Source organism: Heloderma suspectum, chromosome 1 (genome assembly GCF_057233095.1).
Source record: "Heloderma suspectum isolate Gila_16-S chromosome 1, 16-S_ref, whole genome shotgun sequence".
Classification (NCBI taxonomy): Eukaryota; Metazoa; Chordata; class Lepidosauria; order Squamata; family Helodermatidae; genus Heloderma; species Heloderma suspectum.
This window is the reverse complement of record NC_139458.1, coordinates 187,273,219-187,291,021: the sequence shown is the minus strand read 5'-3', so window position 1 is coordinate 187,291,021 and position 17,803 is coordinate 187,273,219. Positions and strand designations below refer to the sequence as shown.

At 49.9% G+C, this 17,803-nt stretch overlaps 1 protein-coding gene across 1 annotated transcript; it reads left to right on the top strand.

Moving 5' to 3' along the window:
• Positions 1-10,807: 10,807 nt before the first annotated feature.
• On the top strand, positions 10,808-15,110 carry DLX2 (distal-less homeobox 2). The gene is made up of 3 exons (XM_084829765.1): positions 10,808-11,201; positions 11,472-11,659; positions 13,574-15,110. The coding sequence occupies exons 1-3, from the start codon at positions 10,808-10,810 to the stop codon at positions 13,985-13,987; spliced, it is 996 nt and encodes a 331-aa protein (XP_084685891.1). The 3' UTR covers positions 13,988-15,110.
• The last annotated feature ends 2,693 nt before the right edge of the window (positions 15,111-17,803 follow it).

Below are 17,803 nucleotides of genomic sequence, written 5' to 3'. Positions count from 1 at the left end.
CTTTAAAACAGGGCTTCAGTGTTGTTCCTCTGGGGCCATAAAGAAAATGAGTACTTTGGTTGATTTACTAAGCTTGATCAAACCCTGAGGCATCAGTGGAAGCATCTGATGGACCCTACATCACTCCTTCTAATAGTGAACGCAGGTGGTGAGTGCCAATAGTAAGACTGGATCCAAACTGGGGGCCACTAAGAAACCATCATGTTCAGGGAAATGCTGAGTTTTACAAAAGTACAACAAAATATTTACCAAAAATCCCTAAGGGGACCACACACAAAAATCTCAGAAAATAGCCCATTGAGGACTGAGCATGCTCAGGAACCACAGTATGTTGAATGTCTGTTGGAAAAGAGAAACAGAAAGCCAGGGCTGGGGATAGAATGGGGCATCGTGGAGGTGGCCATACCTGTCTGGAACCCCAAACAGGAGCACTCCTTATTATGAGGCAAGGATACACTACAATGTTTTGCTGCAGGTCCCACTTGGAACCCACCTAACGATAAAAAGAATCAGTATAGTTTCAAGATGAATTACTGTCATAAGAACAAGAAAGTAGGTTTCACTCGTGGAGACTGGTGGCTCTGATGTCAGTGGGGCAGTGGCACCTTGGACAGCTTCTTTAGGGTTCTGACCGGTTCTGACTGAAATCCGGAGCAGATTCACTGCCCCACTGACATTGGAGCCACCAGCCTCCACTGCGTTTCATTTATGAGAACATTCTACAGTTGGTGAGTGAAAAGGTATAATCCTAACTTAAGCGCAATCAGAAAAAATGCAATAATTTGCTTAGAGGAGAGCAATGGAATCTATTATTTGCTCCACTCTGTGCAAATATGCCATAGTGCTGTTGCTACTTACCAAGTACAAAGACCACATGATGGCCAAGTATAAAGGAACAAGACTCCATCACTCATCTTTGTTGTCGTTTTTCTGGATAACTCGCTAAGAAGTTCTCCTTATTCCACAGCAATCCTCCAAATTTCACCACAGCATTTCTGCTAACATGCAGAGTTAGCCCCACCTAGATCAACTACTATAAGCATTAAAAAGTGAATGAAGCTGAAAACATCTTTTACTAGCTCCACATTCACTTCCAAAAAACCCCAGGACAACAACAGCAGAGAAACCAAGAATTACGTGCTGTAGAATGATGCTAGATGGTTTCTAAGCATTTTGGTGACTCACGGGCAGCTGGCTTGTAAACAACTTCATCAACCCCCTCAATGCTGCCTTTAATGAATGCTGAATGTTCTCTCGGTGGTGAGCACAGTCAATGCGCAGGGAGGAAATGTGTCTTCAGCTCTCTTACTAGCTAATTGTCTTTGTGGTGGTTATATCAGCACCAGGAACCTTCATGAAATTGGAGATACCTTGTCATCTTCAGCACCAGATGATTCAGGCTAATGCTGAGGGGTTTGGCCAGGAGTGAGGATGGGTTAAAATCACACAGATTTGAAATGAAATCAATTTGCCACAGGCAGAATCATCAACTCTCTAACTGCAAATCCTGTCTGAATCTATTATAAAACAATGGGGTTTGTCAGGCCTGTGAAACCCAATTTTTGAAGGCTGTGAAACATGGCATGTCTATTTGTGTCTCAAAAGCTGGCAGCAGACAGATGACCTTTTTACCAAGACAAGGGTTTGAGTTCATGGTGACATTTAACTCTTGGAAGTGCAAAAAGTTGGATTTGTTTTTTGTTACTTGGATTTGTTACTCGGATTTCTTGCGGTTTTGCAAAGCAACCTTCAGAACAGCAATTTCCAGTGCAAATCTATTTTTCTGCATGCATTTCAGTTCTAACTCACAAAACACTTAAAACCCTCTGAACAGGGTGGTTTTCAAAGATGCAAGGGAATATTTTCCACCCATACTTGAAAGTGCCTGACTAGTTCCTCTAAATATTTTTAGAGGAACTATTCCAAAATACCGGGGCATCACCAATGGAGCAATCATAAGCCAATGTCCATTCAACACTCTATCCAAGCCAATTAATGCTGAGTTGAGGTGGGGGAAATACAAATAACTCCTTGGCACCACACTTCCACCACACTAGAGATTCCTGCTTGGCTTTAGGGGGAAGAATGTGAACATCGTGCTGAATTCCTAAAGCTAACCATTGGACCCGCAATAATCATGGACTATTGTCACACCATAGCTTCTTAAGCAGAACTTAAGGAAACATGATATAATGCGTTGGATCCAGATTTAAGCTGGATCTACTGCACTGGGGGAAGTGGACTTCCCTGGCCCCTCCTTCCCATGGCAGCCCCTCCAGCCCCCTCAAAATGCTACACAGGGAGTGAGGAGATCCTACTGAATGGGGTGAGCTGTGATGTATGTGGGGAGGGGAAATCCTCAAAACTCAGGCGGAGGGACCTTCTATGAGTGGAGCCTTCCCTCTTGCAGAAGGCAATCCTGGATCCAGCCCCATGTCTTTATTAGGACAATGTAGAATGCAAGCTTTTGAGTAACACAGAACTCTTCCTCAGAGTGAATGCTCTCCACCCCCACCCTCACCCCACAAAAATTAAGGGAGAAATATATATTTCTGGGTGACTGAGCACATGGTGTTAACTCTGTCTGCAGATTGTTTCAGTCATAAAGTGGTCAGGTTATTTGACTATGTAAATGGCTCAGATAATGAAACTGCCTGCCAGCTGTCCTAAAGGGCATCAGCACATAACCACACAAGCTTTTTTATTCATTTTATTTGTTATATTTATATACCACTTTTCAGCCAAGATCAGCTCCCAGGTGTATTAATGGGCCCATATGAATACCTTCCACTAGCACAATTTTGAATCAGAGCAGAATATTTTCAGACACTTGGGTCAACTATGATGGGCCTTATGTCTCTCAAGTCTCAGGGCTTCTTCAGACAGAGCTTTTATCCTGCTATTGTGATTGGTTACTCACTGAAGTTTGTGGGTCCTTTAGATGACATCATCAACCTCCAGGGTGTCTCCCGCACTAAATGACCTATATTCCGTTTTTAAATAGATCAGAGATAATGAGCTATCAAATTACCACACTTGAGTTCTGCTTGAGTTCCCTCTGTGAAAAGAGGAAAAGCCCCAGTAAGAGGAGCTAGAACACAGCGAGTGCTCATTGGAAGGACAGATACTGAAGCTGAAGCTCAAATATTTTGGCCACCTAATGAAAAGGGAAAACTCCCTGGAAAAGACCCTGATGCTGGGAAAGACTGAAGGCAAAAGGAGAAGGGGACGGCAGAGGATGAGATGGCGAGATAGCATCAGCGATGCAATGAATATGGACTTGAGCACGCTCCGGGAGAGAGCAGAGGACAGGAAGGCCTGGCATGCTATGGTCCATGGGGTCACGAAGAGTCGGACACGACTGAACGACTGAACAACAACAAAGACTCAGATAAGGGGGGATAGGAGGGAAAGAGGGGGAAAGGAAGCACGTGTCAAGGGAGTCTGTCCTGATCCTGCATTTAAAATGGAAGCAGAACGCCCTGTTTTAAATGCAGGATTTGGTTATGTGGACAGTAAGATCAATGTGTTTGCCTTTTGACAGCCCAATCCTATGTATGTTTATTCAGAAGTAGGGCCCAGTGAATTCCATGGGACTTATTCCCAGATAAGTGTGGATAGGACTGCAGCCTTAGATGTGAAAATAGTAAAGCAGCACTATTTGTTTAATGCCAAAGGGTGTTGAATTTTTCACAGGTATACAGAACTAAGAAATAAACCTTTAAAGAAGTTCCAACAATCTAAGCTAGATGGCAAAGACAGACTGGTGGAAAGGAGAGGAAAAGACAGAAACTGAGCAGTGCTGATGTGGAGGAAACATGTAGGTGAAGGTGTAGGTAAGGTGAGGCTGGAGTGGGTCAGGAAAGACTCTGCTTGGACATGTGTATCTTGAAGAGGATTTTGAAGAGAAGTGGTAAACAGATCGATATTTTGAATATGGAGAATTCTGCCAACTGCAGGGCCTTGGAGCTAGATAACCACGAGTATAGCATAGTGTGGCTAAGGCTGCAGTCCTATACACACTTGGAATATTGTGGGACTTACTCCTGAGTAAACATACCTACGCAAACGCTACCACCCTAATGGCAGAAAGCGAAGAGGATCTCAAGAGCCTCTTGTTGAGGGTGAAAGAGGAGAGTGCAAAAGCTGGTTTGAAACTCAACATGAAAAAAACTAAGATCATGGCATCTGGCCCCATCACTTCCTGGCATATAGAAGGGGAAGAAATGGAAGCAGTGACAGCTTTTATTTTCTTGGGCTCCAAGATCACCGCAGACGGTGACTGTAGCCATGAAATTAAAAGACGCTTGCTCCTTGGGAGGAAAGCTACTAGACAGTGTAGTAAGAAGCAGAGACATCACCTTGCCGACAAAGGTCCGCATAATCAAAGCTATGGTTTTCCCAGTAGCAGTGTATGGCTGTGAGAGCTGGACTATAAGGAAGGCTGAGCGCTGAAGAATTGATGCTTTCGAACTGTGGTGCTGGAGAAGACTCTTACGAGTCCCCTGGACTGCAAGGAGGTCAAATCAGTCCATCCTAAAGGAAATCAACCCTGAGTGCTCATTGGAAGGACAGATACTGAAGCTGAAGCTCAAATATTTTGGCCACCTAATGCGAAGAGAAAACTCCCTGAAAAAGACCCTGATGCTGGGAAAGATTGAAGGCAAAAGGAGAAGGGGACGGCAGAGGATGAGATGGCTAGATAGCATCACCGATGCAATGAATATGAACTTGAGCACACTCCGGGAGAGAGTGCAGGACAGGAAGGCCTGGTGTGCTAGGGTCCATGGGGTCACGAAGAGTCGGACACGACTTAATGACTGAACAACAACAAACATACCTAAGATGAGACTTGCCTGTTCAAATCTTGCCTCTGGCATGAGCTCACAAAGCCACTCTCCTTCACATACTGCCCATCTGCAATACAAGGATACTAATAAGTGGCTGACCTTACAGGGTTGTTGTAAGGATGGTGAGATCATGTATATGAAGCACTTTAGTCAAACAGTATTACATAAATATAAATAGAACTGGCCCCACAGTTCTACAATTCACATTGTCCACTGGCAGAAATGCTTAAACTTTGATTTAAGAGAAAAGCGCCAGTATTCCCAATTCCTCTATAGTGTCATTCAATGGACTTGGGCAAGTCACTATCTTTCTATCTCAGTTATTCATCTCTAAAATTAGAATAACAGTGACCTATGTGGCTGGTCAGAACACAGGGTTGTTCTGTCCAGCCTTCCCCAACCTGGTGCCCTCAAACACATTTGGAGGGCACCAGGTGGGGAAAGCTGTTCTAAGGAGGAATTAACTAAAATTTGCCAGATGCTTTGGACATATGTAGCATGATCCTCTACACCAAGGGTGGGCAGAAAGTAGATCTCCAGATGTTTTAGACTTCAACACCCATCAGCCCCAGCCAGCATGGTCAATGGTCAGGAATGCTGGGGGTTGTAGTCCAAAACTTTTGGAGGGCCCCGGGTTGGGGAGGGCTGCTCTACAAGTTTACTCTGAAGTAAAACCCACCCAGTTCAATTGGATTTACTCCCTAGTAAGCCCCTTGTGAACGTGCACAAGTCTGCAGCTTCTGCCTTGGGAACAGGTCCCATTGAAGTCAGTGGACTTACCCTGGAGTAAATCTGCATAGGATCGGGCTTCGTGGCTGTGATCATAAGAACATTTCTATGGAAATAACCTGTCTTGAAATCAATATAGTTCCCAGTAATACATTCAAGAATAGTGTTGGATAGTGCTATATATAACCACTTGATCGTGATCAAGCTTCTCTGTGCAAAGCATTATGCATAATTTCTTTGACAACATAAAATCTTAACAAGAAAATGAGACATTTATTCCACTTTCTTTAGCGGGAGACTGAAGCAACGAATAAAACGTGTCCTCCAGCCAAACAAATAAAATGAACATGAAATTATTTCAGGTTGCACTTAATGCCGAAGTGGGTTCACCGACTCTTCAAGAGTAAATACTTTAAGGTTTCCTGGCCTTTAAATACTGTTGCAAACACAGCAGAATGTGTGTGGCAGGGGGAGTTTCTTTAGCAATTTGGTGGTTTCTATCCATACATGGCCAATGCTTAATTATAATAAGCATCTGCATTTAATGCCTCCCGAGCATTATTAATTCATTAACGTTTTTGCCTTTGTTGTCTGAAGATACTTTTTCAACACTTAGCATCAAACAAACGAGAGACTTTTTAGGGCGAGTCCCAGAGACGACGCAATTGGTTCAGAACCTTGCATCAGATGTGTTTCCCTCTCTCTCTCCAAACATCAAGCTTGGACATGTTTGTCTGACTTATCTCCCTAAAATCGGTCTGGCTTTATTCCGTCCGTTTGTAACATACTCTGTCTGCGACACTTCTTGCTTTCTCCTTAAGATCAATGTAACAGTAAGGTGTCTCTTGACCCTCGTGTATAAGCCTCGGGGCATACTGTGTACAGAGTTATTGAATCCACGCTCTCCTACACGCTCGTCCTTCTTTTCCTCAAGGTGTTCACAGTCCTAGGGATGAATAAACCCCTGCGGATCCGCTGTAAAGCTGGAGACGTCTGAGAACAGCACGAGTAAAACATTACTGGGCCATTTCCGCCAGAATCGTTGAAATTGGTCCCGGAGTGAGGGGAAAGGGAAAGGAGGAGCCGCCTCTGCCTTGCCCAGTTGGGAGGAAGGAATGATTTCCTAGTAACCGCGCGATCTGCATGCCGGTTAAGTCGAAATACTTGTATGTCAGTGGACTGAGTCCAACAGAAACAAATCGGCTACCGTTCTAACGATCTTGCTGTCCTGGACGAAATAGGTCAAGGGAAGAAGTAGGAAGAGGCATTTTACAAGGATGGAGTATTATTTTCGGGTGCATCGGAAAGTTCTTGTACGAGGGAGGGAGGGAAGGAAGGAAGGAAATAATTTCTGAGATACCCCCCTTCGAATCAAGCTTATACACACTGACACTTCAAACTCTGTCCAGAAAATCTGATTATAACCAGTGGTATTTCTTGTTGTTGTTGGGTCCCATATTAAAAACGAATTAATGGTCGATTTGACCTGCCTGTACAGTGGCTAGTCCACATCCTCACGTTCACCCCTTCTATCCTGGGTCACTGGGTACTGTTTTTCCCTCACGAGCATACAACCCATTATTCCAAATCAGGGATGGGGGACGTGCGGCTTCTAGACATTGCTGTCCTGCCTGCCCCAGCATCCTTCGCCATCAGTTATGTTGGCCAGGGCTGATGGGAGTTGTAGTCCCCCGACACCTGAAAGGGCACCCATTCCACACTCCTGGTCTAAATACACACACACGGGCCAATCCCAATGTTGCGGTGTGTTTGGCAGGAGGAAAGGAAACGTGCTCGTGTGTCTGCGTCCTGCGTCAAAATGACTCTTTCTGAGTGACGCTACACAGGATTGAAGGGGACGTCTGTGTAAATGGGGGGGGGGGGTCGATTTAAGAGTGGCTCAAAACAAGTTCGAAAAAGTTGCCCTGACAAGCTGAAACAAGATCCTCTCCCCTCCCCCCCCCCCCCAGGGGCGCCATTTCAGGTTTGAGGAGAGAAGGAGGGAAGGCTAGGGCGGCGAAGCAAGATTCGCGTCAGGTTCAAAGCCGGGCTGCTGTTCAGATTACAAATGGAAAGGAACGCGCTTTAACTTAGGAGCATTTGTTGCCGTTTGGAATAGCACTCGTTGTTTTTTAAGACATCATCCTAACCAGAGTTAGAGGTGGTCCTGTGGCAGCCTTCCCCAACTCCCATCAGTCCCCCAGCCAGCATGGTTAGGGATGATGGGGTTTGTGAACCAACACATGCGGAGGGCGTCAGGTTGGGGCCCTGAATTAGCTACCCCCTGCCGCCCCTTCTCAAAGGCAAAGCAATGGCTTTCGTTCACAACCGTGGAAGAAACCGTTCACTAGGTTGCATCCAATGAGTTGTATCCAACGTTAGTGTAACGTAAGGCCCATTAATTTCAATGGGTATACTCTGAGTAGGACTAGCACGGAAAACAACCCATTATTCGCCACGAAGACGAAAGAAGCTGCCCGCACACCCAAGAGAAGCGCCCGTGGCGACTGACGCGGCCTGGTCATGCGCCACTGACCCCCACGGACTTCGGCGTACGGGCCTTTTGCAGTCCATGGACCCAACGACGAAATCGCCCCCAGGGGGCTGCTCGGGCCTGTTCTTTGTTCCTCTTCTCAAACACAACAGGGCCTCCTGAACGCCGAAGGCCCGCTTTTAAAAGCAGCCCCCCCCGCCCCCCCCCCGGTCCTTGAAATGAAAGGCACGCGGAGAAAGACGGATTTCACTTTATTGTGTCTCGCAGAACATCAGCTTGCCTTCCATTCAGCCGCTGTTGCAACAAGTCGGTTCAACCGCGTAGGTCCGTCTCTTTCTTCTGGGGATTTCAGACGATGCGCGCGAGCACAGCGTTGTGGCTTTTAATTACTGTTTTGCTGGGTGAGGCGACTGAAGCGCCTGGCGCCGAGCTGCGATTATGCCGTCTCCTACCTGGCCTCGGAGACAGCAACGGGAGGGGTTTTCACACTAGGTGGCGCTCAAAGGCAAGGTCATAAACGCAGTCGCCGCACTGACTCACACGCAGAGACAGAGGCTGTTTTCCTTCTACCTCTCCTAGCCTTCGTTTTTTAAAAGAAAAACAAAATAAGCTGGGGGGGGGGGGTCATAACAGTCTACACTTTTTAAATATATAATAGAAGCAGCCCTTGCACTTAATCTCTCAAAATATGACATTGCAGGAGGCCATTTGATTAGCAGTGCTACTACATGCCATGCCTATGTGTTACGGCTTTATAATAAATTACGTATGTTCAACGTTGTGGTCATCATTCTTGCAGTGAATTTAGGTGCTATTATTTTAAATGCATTTCTCTGCCTTAGATAACTTACGATGTGCTCTCGCCTCACTTTACCTTCGCCACAACCCTGCAAGTCTTAAAAGATCTTGTCTTACTCGAGGACTCGCAGCTGCTGGAACCTGATTTTTCGCTTCATAAATGTGCCAACTTGGGGGGAGGGATTCTGGCGGGGGGGGAGGCTGTGAAGGAAAAATTAAACTTCCCCTCCCCTCCCGCTGCGTTCCCGATCCGGTCGCCACTCCGTTTCCCCCTTTATTTTTGTGTAAAGAAAAAAACACATAGGAAACTGCAAACCATATATTTGACCTAAGGTGTTGTTTTACTCTCAGTCCATCAACAATCTGTGTCTATAATACGGGCAATGAAGGTAACGGAGAAAGGATATTCCCAAACTTTATTAATTGCACAATTGACAGGTAGCGTCGGGCCTTTAACTCAAAACTTCCAGCTTTACTTAAACACAAACAGCCTCGTCTTCATAAGTCTGAGAGCTTTCACCCCTCTCACCACACACGCACCACCAGTAATGTCATACTGTGCATGATTGCGCAAGCTTTATTGTAAAGTGATGAAAGCAGGTAGGCTATTAGGGGGAAGGAGTATTTGCCATGCCTACAACTATTAAAAGTTGTTCAGTTCAGACTGAGATGCCAAAGCGAAGGCCTTAAGGGCAGTTCCTTTTCTGAGAGTTGTGAAACCTCCTCCAACTTCGTCTTTCATCTCAATCCTCTCGCTTTTCTTTTAGGTGCTTCAACTTTCTAACCTTATAAACAGGGAAGTTATTCTTTGTATATATACAATGCATTCGCGAAGTGATCCCGTTTATACAGAAAGCACACAGGACGAAAAATTCTCAAGTATATTTCTTCATATATGAAGATTAGGCATTTCTGCTGGACGGTATTATTTTGCATACGATTCTAATAGACGATTGTGCCTTTCAAATCGACTGCGGCTACAGTCCTGAACAAGGGAGTAAACCTCATTCACTGAACACAGTGGGACTTACTTCCAAGTAAACATGGCTAGGATCCCGCGGTGTGGGTGGGACCTGCTGTGACTGGATTAGAAGTCTTTGTTGGTTTTAAGGTAAGGGGCGGGGGGAGAAATCCAAACAAGAAACTAGCCTTGTAATTCTACCCTTCCGTATCGCCCTCTCGCTCACAAGCCCGACGCCCGCGCGCACGTGCAGAGTAAGTTTATCTACAAAGGGAAGACCGGACCGTCACCCGCCCCCCAGGCAAAAAACTGCGGGGTTCCGTATTTTTTTTAATGATCCCCTCCCCAGACCCCCACCCCATATCTAAGTCTCTCTCTCGGTATCTCCCCTCCCCTCCCCTCCCCTCCCCGCACGTGTCATCTGCGAGGCGCCTCCATTGCCCCGGGAAGCAAAGATCAGAAGGCGGGGGAGGGAGACGCGCGAAAGAGAGAGAGAGAGAGAGAGAGAGAACGCGGCGTGACCGAAGCCGGGGATTGGCTGTTGCTAGGTGACGTAGCCCGCTCTCACGTGACTAGTGTTAAATGCCCGCCTGGCAGCATCCCGGAGCGGCAGACAATCGCAAAGCCGCCGCCGGGAGGTCAGGCTGGGAGCCGCCGCCGCTCGCTGCCCGGGGCGGATCTGTCTGAAGGGACCGCAGACAAGACAGAAGCCTGAGCGCGGCCGGGCGACCATGGCGACCTCCTGCCCTCCCCCCCCTCCTCCTCCTCCTCCAGCGGCTACTGCGGCCGCGCAGCGGGATCCCCAGTGATCTCTGCTCCCCTTGCTCGGACTTTCCAGCTTGCCAAAGTAGGGGGGCAGGACTCCGCCGCCGGCGCTGCCGCAGGAGAGGCGACCCGGGCGGTTTTCCCTCCCCGCGGCCCTTCCCTAGGCGCGGAGCGAGGGCGGGAGGAGAGGGGGCGGGAGAGGGGCACAGGATGACTGGAGTCTTTGACAGCCTTGTCTCAGATATGCATTCAAACCAGATTACCTCCAGCAGTTACCACCAGCACCACAGCTTGCACAAGCCCCAGGAATCTCCCACTCTGCCCGTGTCCACGGCCACGGACAGCAGCTACTACACCAACCAGCAGCAGCAGCAGCAGCACGGCGGCGGCGGCGGCGGCGGAGGAGGAGGAGGAGGAAGCGCAGGTAGCAACGGAAGCAGCGGGTCACCCTACGCACAGATGGGCTCTTACCAGTACCACCCGAGCGGCATCAGCACGGCGCCCTACTCCACCAAAGCCGGCGGCTTCGACCTGGGATACTCCGCCTCTTACAGTTCCTATGCAACCTACGGGACACGGACGTCCCCGGTCAGCAATGATCCCGGTAGGACGCCCAGCCTCCGGGAGGGCAGCGGAAGGGGGGGAGCGGGGCGCTCTTCGCCGCCTTTCTGCCGGCCGGCCTGTTAAGCCCGGGACGGAGCGGCGCGTGGCTGGGCGGTGGTGACGGTGGCGCTGGGATTTCTGCACGCCAAGGCCACGGGGGCGGCTGTTGCGGAGCATTTCGCTCGGGCTCGGCGTTGATTCTCCGCCACCCACGGAAGACGGTCCGTGCCGCCGCTGCCCGGTGACTCATCCCTGTTTTCCTTTCTTGCAGCCGAGAAAGAAGAGGGCGAGCCCGAGATCCGGATAGTCAACGGGAAGCCAAAGAAAGTGCGGAAGCCGAGGACCATCTACTCCAGCTTCCAGCTGGCAGCCTTGCAGAGGCGCTTCCAGAAGACCCAGTATCTGGCGCTGCCCGAGAGAGCTGAGCTAGCAGCCTCGCTAGGCCTCACCCAAACTCAGGTAAGAATAAGTGGAGGTCCCAGGCAGGGCCCCAAGTGGCGGTTCCGGTCCGACGCGCTGGAGTTCCGCGTCGGGATCCCCCTCGGCACAGCGTGCCGCGTTCTTTGTCATCCGCAACCAGAAGGCGTGTTTAGAGAACCTCCGTCCAGGCAAAATGGCCCGTCCGGTTATCGCGGGTGGCGCTGCGCCTTCCTTCCGCGAAAACCGGGTCTGGCTTACACGGGTGGCCTCGGCCCCCTTCCAGACCACCTGTGCAGACGGCCAGTCCCACTCCGACCGCACGTGCAGACGGAATAGAGCATTTTGTATTTACTCTGGCATATGCTTTCGTGGATACACACTTCAGCAAAAATTTATGCCAGAATAGATTTGTTAGACTTTAAGATGTCATAAGATGCTTTGTTGTTTTTGCTCCAGCGGGTCTGTGGAAAATATTTTGTACGTCATTTGTAAAACATATGGGCACGATCCAGAGCGGAACACACTTTTAAGTCCCATCGACTTCAACGGGAAAGATTTAAGCAAGTGTTTAACAATTCCACTGAAAATAAGGGGACTTGAAAGAAATATGGACTGGATGGTCGGGATCGTACCCTGCCTAATACACTTCCAGCAAAGTTAGGCGCGCATTGATTTTAACGGAACTAAGCGCGCCATAGCACTTTGCTGGATTATGGCCTATGTGTTTAGCTGCACACATGTATCGCACATATACATACACTTTAGAAAACATCATAATCCAATTTACACACCCAAAAGGCAGCCCCATCTTCTATATTTCAGCTAACCCGAGAGTATTTCCTTACATACTCTAAATGAAGATACACAGATAATCGCGGGTGTTTCCCCCCCAATTCGGATGAGCGACCAGTGTTCGATTCCTCCCAGCAACAACACCCCTTTCTCCCGCTCTTTTAATACACATCTGGGGCAGCCCCGTGAAGATTCTAAATCCAGTTTTGCCATCCATGGTGGTGAATAGGGAGATCAGGCGGGAGGGGTTAGGCGAGGAGAAATTATCAGAAACAAAGGGATGCCATCTTGCGCCTGCGCCCAAAGGCATTTTGTTGGGAAGCAAGCCCCTTTCGTATCCATGGAGGCTACTTCCGAGTAAGTGCTCTTACGACTGTTGTCAGAAATCTGTTTCTCTCTCTCTCTCTCTCTCTCTCTCTCACACACACACACACACACACACACACACCGCAGACGCGCGCACCCAAAAGTCCCGCTCAAAAGCCTCTTGCATCCCAGTTCTTCTCCCCCGCCCCTCCCACGGGCACCCTCCCCAGCGTTTAATAAGCCCCGCACCGGCCTTCGAAGAAACGCCCTCCCTCGAGAGGCGGACACGAAGCCTCTTATCCGAGGAAGGGACACGGCCAGGGTATGCGCGGACCTCCGTTCCCAACAAAACTCCTCACCCTGGCATTAAAAACCTCTCCCGCCCACTCCTCCGCGCCCGCGCACCCAACTGCAAGCCGCGGGCGGCTGGTTGGCGGCTTGCCCCAGCCTAGACGGGGGTGAGGGGAACCAGGGAGGCGGGAAAAGGAGCCGAGGGTGCTCCTCCAGGGGTCGGCCTCCTCCTCTCCTCCTCCTCCTCTCCGCAGTGAGCACTTGGGGGCAAGGGCACTTCCGGCCTGGCGAGAAAATAAAACCGAAGTAGGCCTGGGCGCGCCGCTTGCAAATAGGCGGGAACTTCTTCGCTCCCCTGGAAAACTCGCAGCAGCCGGCGGGGAGGGAGGGGATCTGGGTAGGCAGAGGCGGGCGGAGGGGCGGAGGGCTGATCTCGGAGAAGCGGGGTGGTGGTGCGTGTGTCTGCCTGTGTCGCCCCAGTCGGCTGGGGACGGGGGCCTGCGCGGCTGTTGTCGCTGCCGCCTCGCGCTCATGCCCGCCTCTGCTCTTCCTCCCTTTGGCTAGGTGAAGATCTGGTTCCAGAACCGCAGGTCCAAGTTCAAGAAGATGTGGAAAAGCGGCGAGATCCCTGCAGACCAGCACCCCGGCGGCGGCGGCAGCTCCCCTCCGCCTTGCTCGTCGCCTCCGGCCTCGGCCACTCTAACCTGGGACTTCGCCCCCCACTCGCAGCGCATGGGCGGCGGCGGCGGCGGCGGCGGCGGGAGCAGCGCGGGCTCGAGCCCCGGCACGCCTAGCGGGGCGGCTGCTTTCCTCGGTAACTACTCGTGGTACCACCAGGCGTCCGGCGCCGCGGCTCCCCACTTGCAAGGCGCCTCCCCGATCCTGCCGCAAGGGCAGTCTCACCAGCACCATCCTCACCTCCACCATCACCACCACCATCACCACAGCGCGGCTGTCAGTGCAGGGACGATTTTCTAGCCCCACCGCTGCGCGCGCGCACCCAGCCCACTCCTCAAGAGGAGATCCAGCGGGGAGGGAGGGCCCCATTCACTCAGCACTCCCGTCCACGGCGGACAGAGGTACACACCCCTGGTGTTTTGCTGGAGAATCAAATCCTTCCCTTTGCGCCCCCACCCCCGGTGACTCAACAGCAGCCGCTCCTGACCTGGCGGGGCTTGGTGGAGGTTGAGCCTTCCCTGAAATTTTGGACCTAATCAGGGTCTGGTTACACTCCCCTCACACGCAATCGGAACACCCCTAATCCAGTCAGTGACTTTGAAGCCACTGGCAACATTCCCATTGACAACCATGGAATCCGGACAAAGCTGTGGTCGAAGTCTTGTTCAAAAACACTCAGTAGATTTTCCTCCTTCAGGGTTATTCGTACTTCACCCCGTCTTTTACATCCCTTCCTTTTCTACCTACCTTAGGTTTCTCCCCACCCCACCCCTCAACCTAGTCTTCAGCAACGACGACCCCTTTAAAAATAATAATACTTAATTTCCTCTTTTCCCATTTCTCATCAAATCACCAGTGCAGAATTTCTTATTTAATTTTGTTTATTTTTGTAAACGTTTTTATAGGTGCCTTTGCAGATGACCTCATTTTGATGTTGGGGGAAAAAGATAAATAATTTTTATATGTAGATATTTAAAATGAAAAAGAACCCAGCTGTGTTTAAATTATCTTTTTTTAAATGTTTGCAGGACTTTTTCTCCACAAGGAAAAATATGTTTGTAATAAACCTGTTTTGTGCTGATTCCCTTCCCCCTACTTCTTTCTATTAAAAAAGAGAGGGGGGAAAGTTTCATTGGACAGCCTGTATTTGTTTATGTTTGTGAACCAAGATTCCTTAATGCCATAATTTTTCCTCTTTCTCTCTGGGCAGCTTCCATACATTCCTTATTATTATTCTGTTTGATACATTTCTCTTCACTGTCAAAAAGAATAAGCTACTGAATTTTCCCAGTTCGTTGTTTAAACCTTTAAAACATAAAAAAGGTATTTTTCTTGGTTATTTATTACAAAAACAAACAAACAAAAAAATCACTCAATGTTACTTTTACAATATGAAGAGATTATTTAAATAAATTATTGTTTGCACCGTAGTTTGCTCAGTCAGTACTGCCTTTGAGAATCATTTCTTTTCTTCGTAGAATTTCATCTTCACCAATAGCATAACTAAAGCTGCAACGCTCTTACTCGCTTAGTTGAAAGTATGTTCCATTCAGTTAAATGGGTTTTTCTTCTGAGTAGACATGTATAGAATTATACTGTGCACAACTCAATGGGTTGACTGGAAACCCTATGCCCCACTATCTCTCCCTGTTCAAAGTTAGGGCCGCCCATTTTATTTCTTCCTGCGCTTCCCTATAAGAGTATCCTCAGCACTCACGCCCGCATTAGTTCTTCCCGCTCTCTCCTGCAAATGAGCTTCTGTCAGACAGAACCACATTTTAGCACATCTTCCGTGTTGCTGTAAAACTCACGGTGAGCTACTGTACTTCGGCTCTCTGTCGCTGCCATCACAACACTTGTCGAACTAACGTGGCTGAGGCGTCCTTGCATTGGGGGGGGGGGCGGTGTTCAATGCAATGGACCTCTGTTGCCAGCGAGCCCCCGTCCAGAAGGAGCCAGGAACCGCGCAGCCTTGCTCCCGCTGCAGCCGTGCATCACTCAGCACGCTCCTCCTAGAGCCGGCCCCTCCCCACTGCGCTCTGGCGCCACAGGTATTTAGGGAGTCCGGGACAGTCTCCGGGCGGCTTCCCGCGTTAGAATCCAGGCGGCGAGGCTGGGCGGCTCCTCAGGTTGTCAGTGACCGACCTCACTGGTAATCAGTTCCCGGATGGGTACGAGACACGCGCGCGCGCGCGGCTCCAAATGCATTCTGTTCCCGCGTGTGAGAGAGAGAGAGAGAGAGCGCCGAAGGGAAATGTTACGCAGATACATGGTTTTATCGATTTAGGTTTTTTCTTTTCTTTTTTAGTGCTATCTCCCACTTTAAACATTCTTCGGGGATGTGGGAGCCGGGTGGCATGACACTGTTCTAGCGCTGACTGTACCGCCTGCAGGTTTTATTCAAATCCAGGATACATGCATGCATACATAAAGAAAATAAATTCCAAAAGGGTCGCTGTTTTAGTCGGTTACTACAAAAACAAACAAACAAAGAGTATTGTGGCACCTGAAAGACCAACACATTTATTGTGACTTGTGCCACAATGCATCTGTCACTCTTTAAGGTTCCATAATGATCTCTGTGGATTTTTGGTAAAGAACACAGATAACGCGTTGACTGAATAAGGAAAAAGCGGGGGGGGGGGGTGTTGTGGCACCATAAAAACTAGATTTACCGGCTTGTAATGGCACGAGTTTGGGCAGCATAGGCAACAGCCTGCAGGCCCACTTCGTGATTGTGACGAAGTAGGCTGTAGTTGCCTGTGAAAAGTTCGCACCACAAATAAACCGGCGAATCTCCAAAGATGCTGCACGCACTTTCTTCCAGCTGAGGCTAGCGCAACTGGAAGTTAAGAGGAAGACATCCAGGGCCAACCAACATCCTGGGAAACGACTTGTATAGTTTCACTGCGACCAGCACGCGGGTCCTAAATTCACTGACTTGTAAATTCATACTGATTCGGTGGTTCCCAGTTATTAGATCTTGAAAGCCCCTAAATTCCCTTAGAGAACATCCGCACACACGCGCGCACATCCCTGTCTGGTTACTTTCTCCATTTCGCTTCTATAAATCTGGAGATTCCCCATAACCACCGCAGCCATGTGGCCTATAAAAAGAATTGCTCTAGTTTCTACGACGAAATATGGCCATCCCGTTCCCCCCTTTTTCCCCCATTGGTGTGAAAGTTTTGTCTTTGAGGCTATACTCGCAACACTTCGGGTTGGATCCAGATTTAATCATACTTAGAGTAGACCCATTGACACCAATGGGACTGAAGTCGGTCGTGACTACCTTACGTCCCATTGATTTCAGTGTGTCTCCTCTAAGTATGGCTAAATCTGGGCCCAAGTCTTGGTGGGCAAGGAAGGGTTTTCCCCCGGGTAGGCTGTCCCTCACTATGAACCTCAGGAGAAGAGCTGTGGAGTGACGGCTGTGCGCGCCTGTGTGTTCGGCGAAGGGAAGGGCACTGTGCAATAAAAAGGTAAAAAAGGTAAAGGTGTCCCCAACCAGTCGTGTCCGACTCTAGGGACAATACTACCCTGTAACACCGTAACACTGTGCGATACTACCGCGTTAATCCGCCCTCCTGGGTTTTATTTGATTTTCCTCCATTCGCCAAGGGAAGCTTGTGACCGACGGCCCAGGGAAACGTCTCCGGCCCCTCGAAAGACGAGGGGGCCGCCGCCCCTTCCCCTGCCCACATCTTTTGCTGTCGTGGTTTGGCCGAAACGGCGGCATCTGTGCCCGAGAGAGCGAAGGGCTTCGCGGGGCGGGCGGGCGGACCGACGGCCGGCGAGAGCGGGAGGGTCGAAAGGGCCTCTTGGCCGCGGCTGGCGAGGCGGCACCAGCAGGCTGGCGGCGAGCTCGGGGCCAAGTGCAGGGCGACCTTTCTGGCGGAGCGGGAATGTGTGCCTCGCCTTGTTCTCTCGCAGCGGCGCGGGAGGCGCGGGGGGGGGGGGTTGGCCCGGCAGGCCGCTCTGTCGCTCGGTCCGCGGGGGGAGGAGGGGAGGGGAGAGGGAGGCGCGGGGGGAGGAGACGACTGTGCTGCCAAGCAGACGGGGTGATTAAGAGGCCTGAGCCCCGACGCGCCCGAGGCGGGGAATGTGCTCAGCCCG

Coding starts and splice junctions, on each gene's coding strand:
- DLX2 (XM_084829765.1), top strand. CDS start 10,808: ATGACTGGAGTCTTTGACAGCCTTGTCTCAGATATGCATTCAAACCAG. Junction 11,202..11,471: donor CCCGGTCAGCAATGATCCCG/GTAGGACGCCCA, acceptor CCTTTCTTGCAG/CCGAGAAAGAAGAGGGCGAG. Junction 11,660..13,573: donor TAGGCCTCACCCAAACTCAG/GTAAGAATAAGT, acceptor CCCTTTGGCTAG/GTGAAGATCTGGTTCCAGAA.